This window comes from Grampus griseus, assembly GCF_964374135.1.
Source record: "Grampus griseus genome assembly, chromosome: 3".
Taxonomy (NCBI): Eukaryota; Metazoa; Chordata; class Mammalia; order Artiodactyla; family Delphinidae; genus Grampus; species Grampus griseus.
In genome coordinates this window covers 50,544,738-50,572,229 of record NC_139019.1, presented here as the reverse complement: position 1 = coordinate 50,572,229, position 27,492 = coordinate 50,544,738, and the positions used below count along the sequence as shown (strand labels likewise).

General features: G+C 34.9%; 1 protein-coding gene across 3 annotated transcripts in view; it reads right to left on the bottom strand.

Annotated features, from left to right (window-relative positions):
• The window catches only part of RNF180 (ring finger protein 180), a 282,912-nt gene that overhangs the window by 29,678 nt on the left and 225,742 nt on the right, over positions 1-27,492 (bottom strand). For all 3 annotated transcript variants that reach the window (XM_082651886.1, XM_082651887.1, XM_082651888.1), the window contains one exon: positions 21,951-22,076. In XM_082651886.1, the coding sequence (XP_082508012.1) occupies positions 21,951-22,076 (126 nt within the window). The remainder of the gene's footprint in view (positions 1-21,950; positions 22,077-27,492) is intronic.

Below are 27,492 nucleotides of genomic sequence, written 5' to 3'. Positions count from 1 at the left end.
GACAATAAAATACATGATTATGTTGTAAGATCACACACACACACACACACACACACACACACACACACACACACACACAATCTATGGTAGATACACAAAAAATAAAGACAAAGCAATTGCAAAGCATACCACTACAGAAAATCATTTCAAAGGAAAACTATAATTCCTCAAATTACAAAGGAAGAGAATGAGAGAAATAAAGGAACAAGAGAATAATGAAACAAACAGAAAATAACAAAATGGCAATAATAAGTCCATACCTATCAATAGTTACTTTAAATGTGAATGGACTAAATTATTCAACAACAGAGAGTGTGTAGTAAAAAAAAATCCAGGGACTTCCCTGATAGTCCAGTGGTTAAGATTTCTCACTTCTACTACCAGGGACACCGGTTTCATCCCTGGTCAGGGAACTAAGATCCTGCCTGCCACCAAAAAAAAAAAAAAAAAAAAAAAAAATCCAACTATATGTTGCCAACAAGAGGCTTACTTCAGCTTTAAAGGAACACACAGTCTTAAAATAAAAGATGGAAAAAGATACTTAATGCAAATTTTTAAAAAGCAGGGGTAGTCATACTTCTATTGGACAAAAGAGACGTTAAGTCAAAGACTATAACAAGAAACAAAGAAGGTCGTTATATAATAATAAAGGGGCCAATTCATCAAGAGGATGCATTTGGCCCTCTATATCCATGGGCTTCGCATCTACAGACATGGAGTGCCGACCACTTTCATTGAATTATGCCACTTTATTAAGGGACTTCAGTATCTGCTGATTATAGTAACAGTGGGGGCTCCTGAAACCAATCTCTTATGGATACCAAGAATGACTGTATAATATTTGTATTTATGCATCCAACATAGGAATGCCTAAACATATAAAACAAATATCATGAGATCTGAAGGGAGAAACAGACAGCAATTTAATAATAGCCAGGAACCTTAAAACTCTACTTTCAAGAATGGGGAGATGATTTAGACAGATAATCAATAAGGAACATTGGACTTAAACTACCTGTAAGGTCAGATGAACCTAAGACATATATACAGGCCATTCCACCCCAAATGTAGCAGAATACACATTCTTTATAAATGTAAGTGAAACATTCTCCAGAACAGATCATATGATAGGACACAAAAGAAATCTTAACAAATGTAGTAAGATTGAAATCATATAAAGCATCTTCTCTGACCACAATGATATGAAATTAGAAATCAATTACAAGAAGAAAACTGGAAAATTTACAAATATGTGTAGATTAAACAACATGCTCCTGAACAACCAATGGGTCAAAATGAGAAATCAGGAATTATCTTGAGACCCATAGAAATAGAATCACAACATATAAAAACTTATGGGGTGCAGCAAAAGCAGTTCTAAGAGGGTATTTTATAGTAATGAATGCCAACATTAAGAAAAAAAGATCTCAGGGGACTTCCCTGGTGGTCCAGTGGTTAAGACTCCGTGCTTCCAATGCAGGGGGTGCAGGTTTAATCCCTGGTTGGGGAACTAGGTTCCCACAAGCCACGTGGCATGGCCAAAAAAAAACCCAAGAGAGACAAAGATATCAAATAAACAACCTAATTTTACACTTTAAGGACTAGAAAAAGAACAAACTAGGCCCAAAGTTAGTAGAAGAAAGGAAATAAAGATTAGAGCAGAAATAAATGTAATAGGGGCCAAAAAGACAATAGAAAAGATCATTGAAACTAAGAGCTGTGTTTTTTTTTTAAAGATACAATAGATAAACCTTTAGCTAGACTTACCAAAAAATTTTAAATTGGACAACCTAGATAAAATTTAAATTCCTAGAAACATACAGCCCACCAAGACTGAATCATCAAGAAGCAGAAAATATGAACAGCTCAATTACTAGTAAGATGATTGAATCAGTAATCAAAAACTTCCCATCAAATAAAATCCATGACCAGATGGCTTCACTGATGAATTCTACCAAAAATTAAAAGAAAAACTAATGGTAATCCTCTTCAAATTCTTTCAAAAAATTGAAGAGGAGGGTAAATCAATGTGATACACCACATTAACAAAATGAAAGATAAGAATCACATGATCATCTTGATAGATGCAGAAAAAGCATTTGACAAAACTGAAGAATGCTTTGTGATAAAACTTTCAGTAAACTGGATTATAAAGAGAACATATGTCAACATAATAAAAAAACATATATGGCAAGCTCTCATCTAGCAACATACCAATGGTGGAAAACTAAAAGCTTTTCCTCTAAAAACAGGAATAAGACAAAGATGCCCATTCTCACCACTTTCATTCAACATAGTTTGGGGTCCTAGGCAATTAGCCAAGAAAAAAAGCCATCCAAAGCAGAAAGGAAAAAGTAAAATTGTCTCTATTTGTGGATGTTATGATAAAGAGAAAATCCTAAAGACTTCATAAAAAACCTCCTAGATATAATCAATAAATTCAGTAAAGATGCAGGATACCAAATCAATATACAAAAATCAGTTGTATTTCTATACACCAACAAAGAATTATCGGAAAGAAATTAAGAAAATATTATTGACAATACCATAAGAACACTGGAATAAATTTAACCAAGGAGATTAAGAAAATACTATTGACAATACCATAAGAACACTGGAATAAATTTAACCAAGGAGGTGAAAGATCTGTACACTGAAAACTGTAAGACATTGATGAAAGAAATTGAAGAAGACACAAATGGAAAAATATTCCATATTCATGGATTGGAAGAATTAATATTGTTAAAATGTCTATCCTACCCCAAGTCACCTACAGATCCAGTGCGATCCTTATCAAAATTCCAATGGCATCTTTCACAGAAATAGAAAAAGCAATCCTGAAATTTGTAAGGAACCACAAAAAAACCCAAATAGCTAAAACGATCTTGAGAAAGAAGAACAAAGCTGGAGACATTACACTTTCTGATTTGAGACTATAGTAGAAAGCTGTAGTATTCAAAACTGTATGGTAGTGGTATAAAAACAGACACAGAGCAGTGGAACAGAATAGAGAGCCTAGGAATAAATCCATACATATATAGTCAATTTTTGATAAAGGGGCCAAGAATATACAATGAGGAAAGGATAGCCCCTTCAATAAATGGTGCTCAGAAAAATGGATTGCCACATGCCACAGAATGAAACAGGACCCCTATCTTTCACCATACACAAAAAAATCAACTAAAAATGGATTAAAGACTTGCATGTAAAACCTAAAACTGTAAAATTCTTGATGAAAACATAGGGTATAAGTTCCTTGACACTGGTCTTGGCAATGATTTTTTGTATTTGACACCAAAAGTAAAGGCAACAAAAGCAAAAAAAAAAAAAAAAAAACAAAAAAAACAAGTGGGATGACATCAAATAAAAAGCTGCTGCTCATCCAAGGAAGCCATCAAAAAAATGAAAAATCAACCTATGAATTGGGATAAAATATTTGCAAACTACGTATCTGATGTAAGGTTAATATCCAAAATAGACAAAGAACTCATACAACTCAATAGCAAAAACACAAATAACCCAACTAAAAAACAGGCAAATGGCCTGAAGAGACATTTTTCCAAAGAAAACATTCAACTGGACAACAGGTACATAAAAAGGTACTTTTAACGTCACTAATTATCAGGGAAATGCAAATCAAAACCACAATGAGATATCAACTCACTGGTAGCATGATTATTATCTAAAATACAAGAGGTTAATACTGGAGAAGATGTGGAGAAAAGGGAACCATGCACACTGTTGGTGGAAATGTAAACTTGTGCAGCCACTATGAGAAACCATATGGAGGTTCCTCAAAAAATTAACAATAGAACTATCATAGATCCAGTAATCCTAATTCTGGGTACATATCTAAAGGAAACAAAATCACTATCTGGAAGAGATATACACCAAGGTATGTAAACTAACTAAATGTCCATTGATGGGTAAATGGATAAAGAAAGAGTGGTGTGTGTATGTGTGTGTATATATATATATATATATATATATATATATATATATATATATAAAATGGAATAATATGCAGCCTTAAAAAGGAAGGAAATCCTATCCTGCCATTTTGACACAGATAAATGTGGAGAGCATTGTGCTAAGTGAAATAAGCAAGACAGAGAAAGAAATACTGCATGCTATCAATTATACATGGAATCTAAAAAAACCCAAACAAAACAAAAAACAAACAAATAAACCAGAAAAACCTCATAGAAACACAGTAGAAAAAAGGTTGTTTGGGGCTGAGGAGTGGGGCAAATAGGGAAAGGTTGGTAAAAGGGTACAGTCTTTCAGTTATAAGATGAATAAAGTCTCAGGACCTAATGTGGTTATAGTTGATAACATTGTATTGTATAACTGAAATTTGCTAAGAGAGTAGAACTTAAATGTTCTCACCAAAAAAACACAACAAACAAACAAACAAAAACTTAAAGAAAACATGTGAGGTGATGGTTGTGTTACCTGGCTCACTGTGGAGGTATCCTTTCACAATGTATACATATATCAAATTATCCAACTGTATACTTTAGATTCTTAAAAAAAAATTTATTTTGGGTCATTGATACTGCCAATAAAGCTGGAAAAAAAGAATAAGCAACCTTCATTAATGTCTGAATCCATATGTAACCTCCATGGGGTGATGTTGGGAGATATTTGGAAATATAAGGGCACTGGTAGTTACAATAAATGAAGGGTCTACTTCTGGTCAGGTCTGCTAAATGTTCAGCAATGTTGGATTAGTCTCATACAATGAAGAACTGTCTTGACCAAAAGACCAATAGGACTCCTTTTGAGAAACACAGTAGGGGTCCTTTATTTGAAACAAAATAAGGAATTAAGAAAATGACCCATGGGTAGTTAAATTCATAACTAAAGTTTGTTATTAGATAAACCTACCTTGTCAGATCATGGCTCAGACAGGGCCTTATTTAAGTAGCAATATCTATATCAAAAAGTTATTCCTAACATTTCTAAGTCTACAAATAGAAATTATTGAAATGATTTAGTAATCTATGCTATTAGTTATATCAGCTGGTTATCAGTTCTATAAATATTTACAGTCGCTTAAGTGAATGAAAAGGAATATATTTTCTAATTTTTGATTTATGTAACTAGAAATATTATGTTACTAGCTGTTAAATATTTTGGAGATCAACCTGATAGGAAATGTTGTTCAAGAAAGTCAGACTCCATTAATTTTCTTTTTTTTGGCTGCGCCATGTGGCATGTGGGATCTTAGTTTCCTGACCAGGGATTGAACCCACGCCCCCTGCGTTGGAAGTGTGGAGTCTTAACCACTGGACCACCAGGGAAGTCCCAGACTCCATTAATTCAATGACAACTCAGTTTAAGAAAAAAAAAGCGTTTTATCTGCTTGAGAGATTATTTTCCCTATTGAGAATTTAAAAAGGCACTATTACTTCAGATTCATCTTATCTTTTCAAAGCTCTGCTACTATTCCTGAGAAATCAGCACCCAGTTCACAGGAAGTCATATTATCACAACAGCTTGAAAAGTCTCATATTCGGCCACCAGTTGTCTGTATAAGCTCTTTTGAAAATAAACTAGTAACCTTATTCTTTTCTTGTTCTGTATGAAATCTTAGGACATACCACATAAGCAATGTAGAATAAAATAAACAAAGTATAATACATATTTCAGAATGAACTCAAAAGTTTCTAGTTACTTAAATTGTCTCTTTTTAAATTCTTTGTAATATTTTTAGAAATTAACCTAATAGCCTTTCATTTTCTCAGACCAGAGAGAGTAACAAAAGAAAAAGCAGTTCCTGTGCCATATGTTATTATTTTCTCTCCTTGCTATTTTAAGAAAAAGGATATTTAAATGTAGTATTGAAGAAAAAAATTAACAGGATAGAAACTGTTTCCAGACAGATTATATTTTCAGATTATACTATACTATAACATATATAATTTATACATAATATTGCATTATATCCAATATATTTCAGCCCATCAGAAATGCAGAAGATCATATATTTTAAGTGATAATATAAAACAGCAGAACCTCTACTGTATTACCAAAATAGAATTGTTCACGAAAGAGTAGTAACCTAAAATTTCTCAACTTTTTCAATTTTCCTAGAAAAGTTAAAACGTGTATGTAGAGTAGACTTTTGCTAATAAAAACCATTTCATTGTCAGCACAGTTATGGAGTTTTTGCTTTAAATATCTTAAGCTGCTTTGCTTAATTATAGCACAAGCCTGATACTAGTGAAGGTAAAGATTTGAAGTTTACATCTGTTCAGTTGTTTGCAAGTTTTCAGTAGCAAATTATAAATCTGGAAATGTTAAAACAGTTTCATATTAGCTTATTAATTTTAATGAACTAATACTCTAATAGCTGTTGAAATTTGTGAGTAAACATCTCATTTAATATTCATCTTTTTAAAGCCATAATAAATAAGCCCTTCTATTTCATGTTCACTGTAAAAACAAAAGATACAGCTACAGCTACGGTATAGTGAATCATGGCAGTAGCTCCACCAGTTGGCAGAAAAGTCCTGGAACTTTCAAGCATATCTTCAGATCATTAGCATACTCCTTAATGTCCCCAAAGGAAAGAAGTTGGGATTGTCCCTACCCACTTCTCTACATACTTTTTTGTTTTGCAACTTCTTTTCCTCTCTTGAGACTACCTTGATAACCATTTCAACCCACTTCCCTTTTTTAACAGATTTTTAAAAATGTAATTTCTTTTTTTTTTTTTTTTTACAGATGAAAGAATAGGCAAATAGATTTGGTGCCTTGGATACAACATGGAAGTAATAAACACTTTGTTATATCCCATGGCATTTTCCCCCAGAGAGGTGTTCTCAGCATATTGGCTAAACTCTAATTTGTGCCATTACTTGCAGATTTCTTAAATTTGCACTGTAGTTTCAAATTAAATTTATATTTATGATCCAAAACAAATGGGCAACTGCCATGCACTATTAAACTATCACTGAATTATGTCAGAGTTAACTTCATTTCAGTGTAAGAAAAACACTAATCCTCTCCTTTATTTATAACATTGTATTCTGTCTGATTAATTCATTCTTCATAATAGCAAGGATATGATACTGCCTGGAAGTCAGAGAATAAATAGAAGGACTTTTCATGGTACCTTTCCATTTTGAGTCCACATTCTGTTTTGCTATATAGTCACAAATCCTAGCAGCTTCTAGAGTAATGTATCTCAGGCTTAGTACTTTGTCTGCATATTGGACAAAAGCTCTCCTGGGGAGCTTTAATTACTACTGATGTTTGAGATGCATCTCCAGAGATTCTGATTTAATTGGTATGGGATTTGACCAGGGGACTGGGGTTCACTTAAGGTCATAGTGTGAAATATCAGAAACCAATACCCAGAACTGTTTTGCTTCCAAAAAGCTGAACAAAACAAAACCTTACCTCTTCTCCTCCCTCATGCAAAAAATTTTTTTTTTCATCTGTTCAAGTTAATTGAGGACCTTGGAAATTTCCAAGACGAGATAAAAAGTTCTGTTTCATAATAATGGTTTTATTTTGTAGTTAATTTATTTTAGGGCATCCAGTTCCTGAAATTCTGGTTTAAACTTATGAGTGAGGATGATTATCTCTCTTGGAAGTTCTTTATGTCTTTATTAGTATCATCAAGCTAAATTCTTGACTGATTGATTGAAAGGAGACTGAGTACTTTACATTTTACTTTCCCTAAGAAATAAGTGATGCAAACTGTAATTTCTCTAGAAGCTAGTTATTTTAAATACATTGTGCAAATATAATCATATTCTACAAAAAAGAAAAAGAAAACCCAAAAATTCCTTACATAACTTCGAATCCATAACTTCAGGATTTTTTTGAGTCTAAAATAAATTTATAAGATTTAAAATCGTACATTTAAAATAATGGCTTATGAACAATGGAGGGCTTTTGGTCCGTAATATGAGTAGTGCAGGATGATTATCCAATCTTTAGCTTACATATAGGAAAGCAAATTAGGGTCAACAGGGTCATGTATGCCTCCCTGCATAATTTTATCAGAAAGCACCATAATAACCCCAATATTTATACAAGAGAAAAACTAAGAAACAGGGAAGTGCTCATTAAATAAGATGAATTTAAAATTTGTTAATTATAGATGGATTGAAGAGATGCAATCTATAGTCTCAGCAATGTTTTAATGAAAATTTCCTCAATGTTCAGATATAAATGATTTGAAAACTAGAATTTCTCTCTAAAGTCTAGGTCACTTCCACCAAGAACACTCATAACACCTGTCATGACAAATACAAATAGGAACAAACTATAAACAATTTACTTTGCATCTCCAACAGGAAGAAGATTCCTACTTTCCTACCCAGCAGGAGGAAGGAAGACATTTTCCTGACCCAGCAACAGCCCTGCCGATAAGAGGCTGTCACAACTCAGCCAATGAAAAGCCAATACACTCTGAACTCCCAGTTTCCTCCAATGGACTCTGTTTATAAGAGCCCCTTCTAACTCCCCGTTCTCCTCTGTAAAAGGACATTTATCTCCCTTGTTTTCTGGACTTGTCTGTGGTTTGCCACAGAGTACATGGCCTGAATTGTAATTCTTTGTTCTTTCTGAATAAACCCGTTTTGCTAGTAAAATAACTGGTTGTTTCTATTATTTTAGGTCAACATTTGAATGCTGGCCACATTTTCTTAACCTTTCCTTTCTTAAATTATGTCTCATAATTTTTTATTGTATGAATTATCCACGGAGATTGAAGTAGATATTATTTCCCTCCACAGAGGGTTGGCCCTTTTGTCAGGCAGACAGAGCGAGAGACATATTGTCTCAACTCAATAATTAATAAGCTGGATTGAGGTTGAAGTTAGGTTGCAGCTTTAATTAGATTCAGTCAACCTCTGGTTTTAAATGGCTTAAAAGGGCATGACCTATGTTGTGTTTGTTGCAGGCTCCTTTAATGGGACTTGATGTCCTAAACCCTATGGAGTCCACTATGGGACTGCGGATTTGTACTCTGCTTTCAGGTCCTGACCCCTCCTTGAGCACGGTCCTTTGGGTTTTTTGGTTAAGAGTTTAGCAGGTCTCTATCTCCTCTAATCTGAAAGTTCTGCTTTTCAGAGGTTGTGAAAATAACTCCTTTGTCTTCCATCCTACATGGGTTTAAAATACAGTAAATGTCTTAAGGAGGATTCTTACTATGTGTTTGTTGTAGGCATCTCTACACTATGGCTTGATTTCTAAACTCTGTGAGATTGTTGGAGATTTCATTTTGCTCATTTGGGCCAACTGCTTAGCCTCTTGTACTGCCACAGCTCTCAGCAAATGTCTCTTATGGCCATATTTTCAGACTCCTCTTCCTACCTGACATGTCAGTCCATATGGTTGTCAAAACCTCAGCTGATTTCTCTTTCCTCTAGTAGAGTCCTCTGCCTATGGCAAGACTGATCCTCAGATAATTCCCAGACTCAGAAAATACTCCCAGAGAAGCCAATAGCTGGCAATATTAGCTTTCCTGGGGGACTCGCCCCCTACTGGAATTTTACTTATCTAGCCTTCCATAGATCTTTTATTTCTTTAAAAGTATAATTTTTCTAATTCATCACTTTACTCCCAGATATTGCCATTGAGGGTGATGACTTGCCATCACTTATTGTATCCTAATGTATCTTATTATATCTTCTATATCCTAGAGAAAGAAATCTCCACTGCTGTTATTGTAAGAAATAATAAGCCTGACCTGTGTTTATCCTTGCATTTTTCAGAGTTCTGTGGCTGTTTTCTTATTTTTGTGCTCAAAATCAGGTCCCATGCATCTCTCTAACCAGGTTTCCTCATCTGTCAATTTCAACTTTGTTGCTGATGATCAAATGAGATTGCTACTCTTCCAGTGTGGAACTAAGAGATAATAGCTCTGCATCTCATATATGTAACAGGTCCACAGCATAGTGGAGATCTGCTATAATTTTTCACAACATGTTCTGATTGTTTGGGATAAAAGGTGTAATAAACACAAAGAATAACATGCAGCCATTGCACAAACCCAGAAGCATCCTCAGAGTACCTTTATACGCCTTGCCCACCTCTGCATTTTAGGGTGCATATCCACTATCACCCACAAGGGTACACCACTCATCATGATTATAGAAGAGGATAAAGTGACCAGAGGGTCTCTCAGAGACGCAGGAAGTTTTCCATTACCTCTCTTAAGTCCCATCTCCTCAACCTTCATTTTTTTTTTTTTTTTTTTTGCGGTACGTGGGCCTCTCACTGTTGTGGCCTCTCCCATTGTGGAGCACAGGCTCCGGACGCGCAGGCTCAGCGGCCATGGCTCACGGGCCCAGCCGCTCCGCAGCATGTGGGATCTTCCTGGACCGGGGCACGAACCCGTGTCCCCTGCATCGGCAGGCGGACTCTCAACCACTGCGCCACCAGGGAAGCCCCCATTTTTTATTCCAAGATTGACCACAATTTTCCAGGATAATTCACAGTGAATACACATATTGCCTACTGCCCTAACAATGTCATACAGTGGTCAGACCTTAGAACACTTGAACATTTCTGAAGTCTTTAGACATCGATAGTCCAGTTTGAATTTGGCTGTGTTCTTTCACTTCCTTTCTGGTCTCTCTTAATCAAAGGTTCAAAAAATACAGGATCAAGTACCAAGGTCACCTTATTATATGTTTAAACGTTTTAACTCTGTGTCATCTATTCTGCAGGGTACATAGGGAAATCATTAGTAATGGGAAAGCACGGTATTAAAACGGTGAGCTCAGGGCCAAGGTCAGATGCAGCCACCCTCTCCCAGCATAAGAATTTGCTTCCAGTGCTAATTTCAGGGGTCCTGTGGTTAGTGAGTGGGCATGTACAGGCATATGTGTGCATCTATGTTATGTATGCAAGTATTTGTAAATGAAGGTAGCATTTCCTACCAACATCCTACTTCATATAGGATTAATAAAGCAACTTCTATATATGTGAAACCATGAAGCGGATAGAATTTATGTGTGTAAGAGAGTGTGTCTGTGTGTGTGGGGGTGGTGGTGGATAAAACTTCTGGTAATTTAAAAAATAACAGTTATAAAGTGGTGATATTTGAACAAAGTGTACAATTTGTATTATAATTTGGTTCAATCATAAACTTAATATAGAAGAAAAGGGTGTTTTAATTTTGAGTTCATTGCCCAATTGAATTATTCAGCCTTAGACAGAGAATATGAATTCCATGACCCAACACCAGAATAACACTGGGTCATGTGAAAAGGAATGGAAATATTCTAGATAAATGTAAGCTAGCACTTATATCTCTTATCAGGATTAACTGCACTGATGACTCTGTCAATCTTGGTTCCTTCCTCTGAAATATCTACCATTTCCAGGCATTGCATCCTCAATTTATTTTATCAGTATCCAATTGACACGGTTTCCAGTCCCATTAGTATCCCTGAAACAGGCAACCAGGACCCAGAAACCAGCTTCCATGAGGAACAGTTGAAGGAATGTGGATATTTTCTGTGTGGAATAAAGACTTCCAGAGAACATCATATATGTCTTTGTATATTTGAAGAACAGTCTTATGGAGGAAGATTAAAACAGACTTGAATCAATAAAAGGAAACTGTGAAAAGGCAGATTTCATTTACACAGAAATTTATCTGAAAGAGTTGTTAAAATGGACAAACTTACTTTTTCAGGTAGTTAAGCTCCCTGTCATTGTATGTGATAAGCAGAATCTAGACATCCATCTCCGAGCATGATTGTTGAGGCTGTTCTTGTATTGGTTGGAGAAGTTACATTATGTATCTTCTCTAACTCTTTAGAATCTATGATTTTATATTTTAGTGGGATTGCATGTAACTACCTGTTTTTAAAGTAGTTTCTGATATTGTAAGGCTTATTACTGGTTTGGCTTCGAAATTTTAAACTCATTAGTAAACCCTATAGCAAAAACAGGGCCTGATTCTCCCATTAGAAAATAAATAGAAAGAAAAAGACAGAGTTCTTAGGCCCTTTCCAAAAATTATCTGTGAATAAAATCGTTTTAGTTTCAGAAGAAATGTAAAGGTTAATGAACTTTCTACTAAAAGACAGCACCACATCTAAAACATATTTTAAAATCCCTCTGACTTTACCTCCAACTTTCTAAGAAGGCAGATTTCTGGGTTATATTAAATTCCTGCTGTTTGATCATGTACTGTTTTGTTCTCTATTAGAGATAAGCATTTTTTTCCATGTGAATAGTCCTTCATTTATACTGAGCATGTTTAAACTTGCAGAATCAATCTAACACCTTCAGATGAACTAATGAGCAAATAAAACAATTCGCCAGGCTTTTACAAGAAATGAATGGATTTGTTATAAACATATCTCAAACACCTTCACTTCAGCTGCATGTTCTTGCCAGAAAAAATTAACACATTGGATTTTGATTTTTTTTTTTTTTTTTTTTTTTTTACAGTACGCGGGCCTCTCACTGTTGTGGTCTCTCCCGTTGCGGAGCACAGGCTCTGGACGCGCAGGCTCAGCGGCCATGGCTCGCGGGCCCAGCCGCTCCGCGGCATGTGGGATCCTCCCAGACCGGGGCACGAACCCACGTCCCCTGCATCGGCAGGCGGACTCTCAACCACTGCGCCACCAGGGAAGCCCAACACGTTGGATTTTAAATCATGACTTTTATTTTGTTTGACTTGAGTATATTTAGAAAATAAAAATTCAACACTGTGGACTTTTTTTTTTTTTGGCAAAAAGATCTTAGTAAAACCTCTTAGCTGGTTAACTTTATATGTGTGTATATATACATCTATGTACACACACACAGACACACTTATGCAAAATTGGTTTCTTAGGAAACCAATGGTATGGCTGAAAATCATGTCAATTAGATAAAGATAAACTGAGGATGCAACGCCTGGAAACAGTAGGTACTTCAGAGAAAGGAACTAAGATTGACAGAGTCAGCAGTGTAATTGGTATCTGATAAGAAATGTAAAGTGCTAGCTCACATTTATCTAGAATATTTCCATTCCTTTTCACATAACCCATTTTATGTATAAACACATAAAATATGTATTTGTAAAAAAAAATTAAAACATGTCTGCTTACTCATCAATATTTCTAAGACACTACTTGACACGGTGAAAGGGATGGGTCTGTACTAGGTAAGTGTGAGCGAGCTTTATGGCTGAATGAATTCAAAAGAGTTGATATAAACTTCACTAATTAGGAAATCTAAAACTATGTTAAAATGTTTTGTTTTTGTGGAAAGAACACTAATTGTACGGAGCCAAAGGCGTCTATGGCAATGTTTATTCTTTCCAGTTATATCCCTCACCTTCCCACCTTACTTCCTTCTACCAACTTCTGAAAATTAAGCTGAAAAGAAACAATTTTGAGAAAACAATTAACATGGCATGGATGGCATGGTATGTTGAGTACTGTGGTATAATATGGATATCACAGATCCCAATTTTCAAGTATGATCCTAATTTTGTACAATTTCATTATTTTTAATCAAGATGGTTCAATAAATATTGAATTAAGTGTGCTTTATTCTTATGAAAAATAATCAGAAATGAAGAATAACAAAAATACGGCATACAATATATTACTGAGATTACTGAGAGGGAAATTTATGACCTCAAATAATAATTTTTTAAAAATTAAAAGGATAAAAATTAATGTCCTAGAAAGCCACCTTAATATTGTATTAAAAGGACAGAATAAATTAAAAAATTGCAGTAAGGATTTAATAAAGAACAGAAATTAATGAAATTGAAAATAAAGATACGGTGAGTCAATTTCAAAAATTCATTAGTTAAAAAGAATAATAAAATTTACAAATATATAGCAAGATCAGGAAAAAAACAGGGCATGAGTAAATAATATTAATATACAAAGAGAACGGAATTATAGATACAAGAGAGATTAAATGATATGAACAACTTTTTGTCAAAAAATTTTAAAACAGAAAAAATTAATTCCTAGCAAAAAGATAAATTATATAAACTGATTCAAAAAAGAAATTGAGAAAACAAAGACATTTTGAAAAAGGAAACATAGGGGCAATCTTACTCATAAATGTAGATGTTAAAAAAAAAGAACCTCAAGCAAAAGTGGTATTCCCTGCTTTTCAAAAGTTCACTTTATGCCGTTTTTGCTTTTACGAAAGGCCTAAACTAATACCTCTTTTCACTAACTGAAAGAAATCTGAAAAGGATTTTGGCTTTTAAGCAAAAAGATGAAAATCGAAAAAAGAATTTTACGTTTGTTTTGCAGGGAGCTATCATAGAGGCAGCACATACCCCCAGTAGGCAGACTGGCACCAAGCTCCTTCCCCAGGATTACAGCCAATATCTCAGCATCAGGCTGCCATAGCATGAACCGTGTTTGTGAGCATCTGTGCTTTATCTCAGTTTATTTTGTGTATCCATTAGCAAGATGTGTCCTAAGGTAATTGTTTCTTTGCTTTACCCCTTTTGGCTTATGAAAAATTTCACAGGAATGCTCTACGTTCATATAGTGGGGGAAGCCTGAATTAGCAAACCAAGTTTACCAATGCACAAAAATGATCAAGTTGAGTTCTTCCCAAGAATACAACAGCAGTTTGACATTAGAAAATCTCCTACAATCTATTAATGTAATTCAGCGCATTAACAGATTGAAGAAGTAAATCCATTATAGTCATTTCAAAAATGTTGAAAAAAATCCCCAAATTAAAAATCCATTCAAGAAAGAAATTAAGAGAAAACTAGGAACAGATGGGAACTTTCTTAAAACCTGATAAACGGTATCTACCCAAGATACAGAGCAAGAATTCTACCCAATGGCAAATATTAAAATATTCCTTTTAATATCAGAGATGCTGCTATCGGTTTTTCTATTCAAAATTAAACAGAAGTCCTCGCTCAGAAAGTATGACAAGAAAAAAAAGAAGAAAAAAACGTATAATTAGTTTGAAAGATATGTGTCTTTATTTACATACAAGACAGATATGATTGTCTTCATTCAAAGCCCCCCAAACCCTATAAATAATGAAACTGAAGGTAATTTAGTAAGGTTGCTGAATATGGGATCAAAATCCCACAAGGACATTTCTATACAACAACAGAGAATAATTAACAAAACCCGGAATCACTATTTAATATTCAGAAAAGGGGGCTATTATTTGAAGAAAGACATGAACCCTCTGTAACACATGATAAGAGGTAGATTCTAGATAAAGACCTAAATGAGAAAGGTTTTATAATATTAACTTCATAGTTTTACCTAAGCAGAAACCTTTGTGGCCTAGGAATGGGTAAGAACTTCTTAAAACTTCAAAACACAATGACAATGCAAACTTAAGGTGGATTTAATTACGTCAAAGTTCAGAATTTCAGTGAAGGACACCATGGACAAACTTAATATACAGATAATAAAATGGGATAAGAGATTTATAGTGTCTAAAGCAGAAAATGGATTAATATCTAGAATATACAAGAAATTCTGTAAAACTGATAAGGGCAGAAACCACCTTAGAAAAATGAGAAAAGCAGTTACAGAAGAGGAATCCGAAAGACTGATGAGCATTTGTAGGGATCTTAAGCTACTAGAGATCAGATAAAAGCAAATTAAATCAATACTGAGTGTTCCTAATTTCCATTCTCTGTCAACGCTTGTCATTTTCCATAGTTCTAATTTCTTCCAACCCTCATGCACTGTTAATAGGTATCTATACTGGTCATTTGGGGGAACTGTTGGCATTATTTACTCAAGTTAAGTATATTCATATTCTGTGACCCATACATTCTGCTCCTGAGTCTATAGGCCAAAGAAATTTTGACAAGGTCCATATTAGGATATTCATTAGTATTACATGTAGTGGCAGGAAGCTGGAGGTAGTCTGTGTTCCAGTCAGTGAATAGTTGGATAAAATGTGGTAGATGCACACCTTAGGATAACATTATTTAGAACCCACAGATTATAAATACACATAGCTACCCGGATGCATCTAAAAGCCTAGTGCTAGATGAAAAAGATAAGAAACAGCGCAATATATAATGACACCATTCCCGTAAATTAAAATATACGCACAGAAAACAATAAACATAATTTAAGAAAACAATAAAAAAGATACAGATTAAATAAACTCAACATAATGGAAAGTAGGATATGAGGATAAAAGGAAACAAATGAGTGTGTGGACTGGTGATGATGGTAGCTGTTAATTAAGAAGTGGGACTGCAGCAACTATATAAACTCAAGGTTCAGAGGAGGAGAAAAAAGGATGACAACATAGCAAATATATGTGAATAAATCTCACCAAAACATGTATAAAACACTTGTAAAGGAAATTATCACATTTTATTATAGACATTAAATATTTAGGAGATCTAAATAAAAGAAGAGAAAAACCAGTTAGTGGATGGGGAAAGTTATTATTAGGATGTCAATTCTCCCCACATGGACTCATGCATTGAATAGGAACTTCTTCCCTTAATCCAACCTGGTTTTCATGGAACTTGACAAGATGATTCTAAAATTCAAAGAGCCAAAAAAAAAAAAAAAAGAAAGAAAAAAAAAAGGCCAAGACACTCATGCAGCAAAACAAGTTTGAAGGGAGATATCAAAACTTCTTACAAGGCTCCAGTAATTGAGACAGTATGGTATTGGCACAGGATTTGATATACAGACCAAAGGAACCAAATAAAGACCTCAGAAATAGACTCACACGAATGGAAATTTAAAATATAACAGATTAGCACTGTGAATCAGTGGGGGAAATAATGAATTATTTTCAGTAAATGGTGGTTGGAAAAAATTAAATGGGAAAAAATCCCAAAGTGACTGGCTCTCTACCCTATAACACAACCCCCCTCCCCGCCAAAACCCAGAAAATATCAACAACACAAATCATTTCGAAAATATTTGAAATATAAATATTTGAAAAATAAAATATTTTTTTAAAAAATTGAAAATATTTGAAAAATACCCAGGAAAATATGTTTATGACACTGGGGATAGAGAAGAATTTCTTAAGGCAGATAACACATGCCAGAAAGATGATAAAGAAAATGAAGAACTACAATTCATTAAAAGATATCATAGAGTGAAAAGACAAACCACAAATGAGAGAAGAGAGTTGCCATTCAAATAATTAAAAAAGGAGTCAGCAGAAAATATTTTAACACTCTCAAAAATCAACAAGAAAAATGCAATCAATAGGAAAATGGACAAAATTTGTAAAGGAATTTCACAGATGAAGAAATTCTATAACTAATACACATACAAAGTTATTTTCAATCCCTACTGGTAATTAGAGAAAGTGAAATTAAATCCCCAGTGAGATATCATTTTATACCTATCAGACTGGCAAAATCTAAAGGACTGAAAACATCAAATGTGGTAAACAAAGTTGGTGACAGATCAGCAGTCATTTAGGAAAATGGTTTGGTTTAGGTAGTCAAACTAAAGATGTGTTTTTCTTATGACCCAGCTGTTTGCTACTGGCATTTATTCTAGAGGAACTCTTATGCTCCAGGACAGATGAAAATAATATTTATAGCAGTGTTGTTTATAAACAAAAAATGGGATAACTCAGTTGTTCATCAACAGGAGAATAGATAAATTGTACCATATTCACATAGTGGGTGATAGTATAGCAGTAAAAATAAATGAATGTGGCTACGCTCACTGAAAAGACAAATCCAAGAAACATAATGCTGAATGAAAAAGCAAATATAGAATACATACATTGTTACCCCTGCAAAAGTTCAAAGACAAGCAAAATTAAATAACACTGAGTAAGTATACATATGTATACTTACTTGTGCAAAGAAATGATAAATACAAAATTCGGGGGAGGCAGGAAGCAAACAAAGGAGTACAGACGGTGCTTCTGTAATACTGGTAATTGAGTCTGGTTTGTGATTAAAATCCTACGTGCGGCTTTTCAGGCCTGACCATAGGCAATTATGGAGGCTTTACCTGGTAGGCATCACAGAAGAAAGCTGCCCTCCCCACACCAGATCTGGTGTAAAGCCAGTGCATTACAATCTCTGAAGGAGCTGCAATCAAGGTCTCAGGCCCCTGGCCTGTGATGCTCTTTCATATATTTACGGTCCTCAGCACCTGCATTCCTGGGTCCTTTATCTGAGGGCTTGGGCAGAGGGCTTCTGGATCTCTGCTGAGACCTCTTTAGAGGGGTATTAGGGAGAAACCTTAAAGATACTTTTCCCCACTCTGAATTAGTACTCAGTACTTTTCCACTCCTAGTCTTCCCTTCTTTCCCCCGCCAAAAATAAAACTCCAACACACACACATATACACCCCTCAGGGCCCATGAAAGTACCAAGGCCTTTTGTTCGGGGCCTCCTCAACAGTAAGATTATCCCCACATCTGTCCTGGTCGACCTGACCCTGGACCAGTGCACTGTTCCATGGGGGAAAATAGAATATTGGGGGTGGGGGGGGGTTGGCATTTCCTCCGGTTTTACACTCTTGTTTACACCACTGTACCAAGTGATTAAAGGCTTAACTCTTTCAGTTTTGGCTGAGGCTTGCTTAGCATAGCTGAGCTCTTGATAGTAATATATTGCTTAAGTTAGGTTGTATAATAAAGCTACTTTGAACCTCCTCCATAAAAACTTATAAAAAGTTAAAGTTCTGTGGAACTTCTATGGGGAGGACAAATAAGACTAAATCACAAAGAAGCAAATATTTAATTTATAGCTTCAGTACCCCAGAGTACAAAAAGACAAAGGATACTGAGGGATTATCAGAAAAGTGACTCATTCTTTTTAAAATGTGGGTATAGGGTAGAAGGTAGGATACAAAGGAATCTTTTAAAGCACATAATTCATACAATAAATTTTCTCTTCTTTGGTATGAAATCCTTTAAGTAAGACTGAATTTCACATTATATTTTGGGCTAAATGTAATATATTTTAAAATGTATCTATACCAAATCTATGGACAATGGGTTTCTATAGTTACTTACCATTTTATAAAACAGTATGTACTTATAAAATGTCTTTAAACTAAGTTTCTTCATTCAAACTACTGTATAAAGTTATATTTGTCCTTAAACTACTTTCTTCAAACCTTGAGGATTTTGTAATTCAATTTATCTTTTGCCTCAACCATACAAGGCTCTGTTTTTACCTCCTTTTGGTTTACATCATTGCTGTACTGATCTTATCGGTCTTCTTATGTAGAAGTCCCTCTGGTTCCCTGAAGATCAGAGTTCCCCATATCTGAGCTTCTCCAACCAGACCCCCCAAAAACATTGTAAGGGTAAATACTAAAACTGCACAAACTGTTCTGACAGACCATGGTTTTATAAAAGATGAAATTATATTTTATGTTTATACTGTCTGATCATCATTACACATAACAAATTCTCAAAGGTGAAAAAGGTATTAGAGATTGCCTTGCCCTAATTTGATAATTCCTTATATCTATATAGTGCAATTAGTTATAATTTAGAATGTGCTTTCACATCAGCTCATTTGATCCTTGTAACTATATTAATTAGGAATATATAATTATTACCATCTTACAGATCAGAAACAAACAAAAGAAGAGGTTTCTATGATATCCCTGAGGTCATACATTTAGTTAGACATGAACTCAGAAATAAGTATTCCTTGTCCTCTGTACAAGCATGAGACACTCTATACTAAAGCACAGACACTTTCTACTTATCCTAAACTTGTGGGACAACTTGTAAAATATTAAAATAAAACAGTATGAAAGTGAAACACTTCCAAACTCATTCTATGAGGCCACCATCATCCTAATACCAAAATCAGACAAAGATACCAGAAAAAAAAGAAAATTACAGGTCAACATCATTGATGAACACAGATGCAAAAATCCTCAACAAAATACTGGCAAACTGACTCCAACAGTACATTAAGAGCCAGAGCAATCCTGAGAAAGAAAAATGGAGCTGGAAGAGTCAGACTCCCTGACTTCAGCCTGTACTACAAAACTACAGTAATCAAAACAGCATGGTACTGGCAAAAATACATAAATATAGATCAATGGAACAGGATAGAAAGCCCAGAAATAAACCCACCCACTTATGGTCAATTAATCTATGATAAAGTGGGCAACACCATACAATGGAGAAAAGACAGTCTCTTCAGTAAGTGGTGCTGGGAAAACTGGACAGCTACATGTAAAAGAATGAAATTAGAACATTCTCTAACACCATATACAAAAATAAACTCAAAATGGATTAAAGACCTAAATGTAAGACCAGATACTATAAAAGTCCCAGAGGAAAACATAGGCAGAACACTCTTTAACATAAACCACAGCAATATTTTGGGGGGACCCATCTCCTAGAGTAATGGAAATAAAAGCAAAAATAAACAAATGGGACCTAATTAAACTCAAAAGCTTTTGCACAGCAAAAAAGACCACAAACAAAACAGAAAGGCAGCCTATGGAACAGGAGAAAATATTTGCAAATGATGTGACCAACAAGGGATTAATTTCCAAAATATACACACAGCTCAATATCAAAAAAACCCAACCCAATCAAAAAATCGGCTGAAGACCTAAACAGACATTTCTACAAAGAAGACATACAGATGGCTACTAGGCATGTAAAAAATGTTCAACATGGCTAATTATTAGAGAAATGCAAAGCAAAACTACAATGAGGTATCACCTCAAATCAAAAAATCTACAAATAATGCTGGAGAGGGTGTGGAGAAAAAGGAACTCTCCTACACTGTTGGTGATAATGTAAATTAGTACAGTCACTATAGAGAATGGAGTATGGAGGTTCCTTAAAAAACTAAAAATAGAGTTACCATATGATCCTGTAATCCCACTCTTGGTCATATATCTGGAACAAACTCTAATTCAAAAAGATACATGCACCCCTATGTTCATAGCAGCACTATTTACAATAGCCAAGACATGGGAACAACCTAAATGTCCACTGACAGATGAATGGATAAAGATGTGGTGTGTGTGTGTGTGTGTGTGTGTGTGTGTGTGTGTGTGTGTGTGTGTGTGTCTATATATATCTATGAATGATGGAATATTATCCAACCATAAAAAAGAATGAACTAATGGCATTTGCAGCAGCATGGATGAACCTAGAGATTATCATAGTAAGTGAAGTGTAAGACAGACAAAGACAAATATCATATGGTATCACTTATATGTGGAATCTTAAAAAAAAAAGATACAAATGAACTTATTTACAAGACAGAAATAGACCCATGACATAGAAAACAAACTTATGGTTACCAAAGGGGAAAGGGTCAGGGAAGGGATAAATTAAGAGTTTGGGATTAACATACACATACTACTATACATAAAATAGATAACGAACAAGGACCTACTGTATAGCACAGGAAACTAGACTTAATATCTTGTAATAACCTATAAGGGAAAAGAATCTGAAAAGGAATATATATATATATATATATATATGTGTGTGTGTGTATATACATACATATTTAAAACTGAATTGCTCTTCTGTACACCTGAAACTAACATGACATGGTAAATCAACTATACTTCAATAAAAGAGAAATAATTTATTAAAATAAAACAGATTAGAACCAATAAAATGAAATGAACTTAAATTATGATAATGAGTTGTTCAAAACCTTTATAAGGAATACCAATGCTTTTGTCAAATATAGCTTTTGTCAAATCTGTTACTTTTGAGTTCATTATCTACATATTAAACATTACTGACATCAAGGCAAAGTAAATTTAATCATGAGTTTTTCTCAGATTTTGCTCTTACTGTATAGTCTCCATTTTTTTCATATGTACACCTGTAGCTTTCAGTAAAAGGATACTTAGCAAAATCCTTACTTAAAATTGACGAGTAAAGAAATATTTTTCTACTAATATATCTAAGGCAGAAAGAAAACAGCTTTAAAGAAGACCTTGGACAAGGTTACCAGACTTTTCTTCCTTTTCTTCCTTTTTTTTTTTTTTTTTTTGCATTAGCTTCCTTACCTCCAAAAAGATGGAATGCTTTTCTGCGGCTTGGTAGGGGCCACTTTGCAGAGCTGGATTTCTGAAAGCTTTGTTTTCTTTTCAAATATTCTTTAGTAAAGAATGTTTTTGTGGCATTGTTCAGTTCTAGAGTAAAGCAAAAGAAAATAGTATTTTTAAACATTAATTTGAGTAAAATGGCAAGAACCTGAAAAATGGTTGTTGTAGTATTTTGATAATAAATTCAGATCTCTTTAAGACAGTGAAGATAAAAGTACAGTCAACTTTTTTTTTTAACCCAAGCAAACCTAACTCCTCTGAATTTGATGCAACTCTGATATGCCTACACACAGAACACACACCTACTGAGCAGCTCCTATGTCAGATACTACACCAGATATGCAGAACACAGTGATGAATGAGACATAGCCCTGCCCTCAAGAAGACTGCAGTCTAAAAGATGGAAATAAACAGGTAGACCAGAAAAAGGGGGGAAACGTGTTATGGGTGTAGCAATAGAATAACTAGAGTGTAACCATGGCTCAGGAGTGATAATGAAAAGGAAAAATCCTTAGAACTTTTTATGTCATAGTCTCTTTATTTCATTCCATATGTGATGGGTTGACCATTTAGATGCTAACGCTGCTGATATGAAGAAGTTTAAAAGATGTAGAGATAAATTCTCAACCTTTCAGAAACATTAATGAGTTAAAGAGAAAAGGAAAATATTCATTTGAAACAAACGAATACCAAAGATCACATATGATGACATTCACTTTATTTTTAAAATTTTATTTATTTATTTATTTATTTATTTATTTAGGCTGTGCTGGGTCTTAGCTGCACCACGCAGGATCTTTTTTTTTTTTTGCAGTACGCGGGCCTCTCACTGTTGTGGCCTCTCCCGTTGCGGAGCACAGGCTCCGGACGTGCAGGCTCAGCGGCCATAGCTCACGGGCTCAGCCGCTCCGCGGCACGTGAGATCTTCCCGGACCAGGGCACGAACCTGTGTCCCCTGCATCGGCAGGCGGACTCTTAACCTCTGTGCCACCAGGGAAGCCCCACCCAGGATCTTTTAGTTGAGGCATGCAGGCTCTTAGTTGTGGTCCAGTGGGTAAGACTCTGCGCTTCCAATGCAGGGGTTTGCTCTCTGGTGGGGGAACTAGATCCCACATACATTCACTTTAAGAGTCTCTGGATACGAGCCAGGGAAAGCAAGGCATGATCCGAGTTGAACTGTTCGATGGAGAAGTTCTTCTCAGGCAGGCCAGTGTAGAGCTGGTTACTAACTGAGAAATAAAGTAGTCTTTCCATCAATGATGCCCTCTTACTTTCATCCCACAATTATTCCTATACTATCTTCTCTGTTTCCATCCTTCAGGCTTTGAGCTTCTGCTCAAACCAGTTACATCAAATTATCTCTATTTTTCCTAATTACTCTCCAGGATTGATTCTTTCCTTAAGCAATTCACAGGGAAAACAGATTCTCAGAGTTTACATTTAACAGCAAAAGAAACAATGTAAAAAACAGACCACTCCAAGCAAGGGAGGTTAAGTATTAAACTGGCAACTCCCTTCTCCATTCTACACCCAAGGGCCAGTAATTAAAGCACACAAGATAGAGAAAAAGTAATTTCATAGTCTGTGTACTCATCGTGTATGTTGGAGGTTGTTATGGCTAGTGAATGTTTTATCCTTCATATGTTTAACAGTTAAATCATTTCAGATTGGATATTCTCGCAGTGTTTTCTGCAGCAGTGCACAGGTGTTTTATCAACGTCCACTCTGCCCACTGCCTGTGAACAGCCCCTTAGTGTAAGATGGTCACGGCACTACTACCTGGTTAAAAGGACTCATCAGTGTCATTCATACTGATGAAGAGAATGGAAGAGATTATCAAATGACTTATAACACATTCACTTATAGTAACAATTCTTGCAGGACTTATCCTTAAGCAGTGATGACTGTAATTCAGGTTATTTTCTGAGAAATTAAAAATCCTATAAGTGGTATTGTGTTAACAATTAACTCTAGGGCAAATTGACTCACAACTTCCTAAATGCCTTTAAAAGTAAGACCAGTGTGGTGGGTAAATGATTTCATGTGGGAGATAATATAAACCAAGGTGAAGAGTTTGAAACTCAAGAATTCTTATTCCCCTCCTTTCTATTTCTCCTCTCCACTTCCTCCTCCTTCTGGAGAGCTTGTAGCCATGCTCTAAAATGTTGATGCAATAACCAGAGGATGCCACTGCACTGCCCTCTCTTAAAATGAAAACTTATTTGGAAGTGTAATTGATTTCAGTAAACCAGATCAAAAAGACATTCTTGTAAGAGTTGGCCAATAAGTGCAGTTTTGAAAGCTGGTCACAAATCAAACTTCTCTTAGACGATACATGAGAGAGGTAAAAGTAATAATGATAACTGTGATATTTTTGTTTTCTAGCTTCAAGGAACTTATTACACAATGCACTTTTAACCTACATAACAAACCCATGTGATTAATGCACCAAAGAAAAAAAGGGTTCATAAAAATATTTATAATACCTACAAAAACTATGATCAGAGAAATTACTAAAATGTGCAAAATGAGATGGGAGATGTACCTACAACATTTTGTTGAACATAAATACATGTGTCCATAACATAATCTTATGAGATGTTGGAAGATTTTATTTATTACACTGATCTGAAAGGCCTTTGGAGAAAAGAGGACCTAGAAGCCCTTATCCCTCCATTTCTGGGGCAAATAAGAACTGGGTTCTAATGCTTCTTAACTGTGGCACCTTTCGTAAGTTGTTGAACTTCTCTTTGTACTCACTTTCTACCCTATCTCTGGCAAACATTTATTTTGCACTAGCTATGTGTCTAGCACTTTAGTGGTATAGCTATAAATATAGAAATTAATTAAATGTAATTCCTGTCTGCTGGGCATTGTACTAGATCACTGATTCCAAAATACACGTCTGGAGCCTGGCTATGCATCAAAATTGCTGAGGGCACTTGTTAAAAAGACAAATTCTAGGACCTTGCCCAGATATTACTGAAGCAGAATTGCTGTGGATGTGACCTAGGAGTCTGTGCTTTCTACAGGCTCCTTGGGTGATTCTGATGCACAGTCAAATTTGATAACCACTGGATGAAATGACCTTAAATCCTTTTCTGTTCTAAAATTACCTGAATTTATTTAAATAGGTTAAACCTTATATCACTCTGGTATAAACTGTACAAACCTTACCCAAGGATGTTGTTCTTTCTATAGAACAGTGTTGCTTCATTCTAGTGGCATTTGAACTTGGAACTCCAGGATATTGCAACAAAAAAAATATTCAGTACTACCTTTCTCAGAATTATTTGGAAGAAGCACTGAAAAAAATCTGAAGGCAGACCAAGATGTAGGGCTTGGAGTAAAAGGTGATAAAAACTACCTTTATCTCCTCCTTTGCCAACCCTACCTCTTAGGGAGTAGAGGCTTCTTAATACAATATACATTATAATGTATTAGATGTAATCAATATTTCATATCATTCAATATGCTAGAAAAAGACAAAACCCTGAATATCCTGGAAAGATTCTAACGTCTACTCAAATGGTACATTTAGTTAAATGTGGTGGCAGTACCAGTGGAAACAGCAGCATCTTTGCGTGACACTATCATAGAAATAGTAAATAAGTGTTAAGATAAGAGTTCCAGTCTTCTTGACTTGGCTGAATGCAGGAGTCAATCACCAACTACATAAAAACATAGTTCACATTATTACAGTGTATATTACCATGAGTTTCACTGTATTGTATCATAAAGAATAAAATAAGAACAACCACATACACAGCGCAATTTTGAACTACAGGCAGTACCAATAGGGTAGTGTAACTCTGATTTCTGCTTTATGCTTCAATATGGGCAATTTTATATTTAAACAACTAATTATAATTAAGCAAATATTTGTTAGTAATAGTTTTAAGCATTCTGCTAAGTATAAGAGTTAAAACTGTGAAACAGGCATAGTACCTGCATTAAATCCTATCTAGTAAATAGGTAACCATTAAGTTATGAGGTAAGTGCCATGATAGAGTTAATTCAGGCCTTAGGGTCCTATTAACGAGGGGAATATAATAAGAGTATTATTATAAATACAGGGCACAGTCATTTAGATGGACCCAGTGGTATTAAGTTCTAATTTAAAAGCCTAGGATATATGTGTCCACCCATCTCATTTAGATTATTAAAGGCCTTGTTTACCTACTTAAAATTATGTCTCATTATAATGAAAGCTTTTTTTCCCTACAATTCCCTTCTGAGTCCTATGTTGTTTGATACATAATATTTCATTTTTCACAAAGATGCAACTTGCAAAAAGATGATTTGACAAAAAGAAATTTGAAGCATGTTTTAATAAAAGTTAAAAAAAAAGACTACTTCTCCAAGAGTTTTGCATTATATATATAGAATGAGCCCTGATTTTAAGTGGAAATCCAACTTTCCTTCATTTCAACAGGCATTATTTGGTTCCAGGAGATTAATGTACAATAAAGGACATTTGCAAGGAATAGACAAGATTGTGAATGAAGAGTCCCAATCAGTGGGCATTTATATAAAAAGGGAGATTTCTAACAAAACAATCTTTACCAGCTAATGCTTAACCCTCATTTTTTAAACATAGCATTTAGTTTAAGTAACCTCTTGTGAGATGATCTTTAGAACTTTTAGATTAGTCTCATCTCACTCTTCTTCTTTAATATGTTGATGTATATGTTTATATATTTAATATGATGAAAAATAGTAATTTTTCAAGAATATACAATCTAAGATAGTTTTCTTTGTATTGTTTTACAGCAGCAGGAGTAAAATTGAGTGAGGATGCTGCTTCAAGGGGATTTGAGGTCTTTCCCTTACACAGGAACAGAGAAGGGCTAATATATTGACATTTGAGCTCACTTTACTAGATATCAATGAAAATCTATAAACTATCTTAAAACTGTCTTCAGGGTTTCAAGGGCAATGCTTGATCTGCACATCTGCAAGAGGGGCAAGAAAGTCTCACTTGTAAGGGACCCTAATTCTCCTAGTGAAACTCATTTTATACCCATGTGAGCACCCAGAAAGGTTCATCTATGAGGGGAACACTACCAGTTAGAGAAAACTGGAGTCTGCTATTGCAGCTTGCATTTAACAGAATATGACTACTTTGACTCAAAGAAATATGAGTAAGATAAGCCTCAGAACCAACTCTTCAGACCTGGCAGGTTCTCACCCTAGGGCGGCTGCAAGGTCTCCTAGTAACTGCATGTCCTATGGGATTTGGTGGCAAGAGGAACTCTGAATGTTGGGAAAGAGAGACCAACCAGGAGTATCTCATTAATACTTATGAATATTTATCTATGTATCCTCTGAATATAAATTTTAACCTGATTTTCTTACCCTTTCCTAGTGAACTGTTCAAAGTTAAAATCTAGTTAGGAAGTTCCATCTCCAACTAAATATGTAGCCTAATGACAGAGGCACATACAACAGGGACCAAACCAAACCAAAAACAAAAATTCTATATTTGACACTTTGTCAAAGT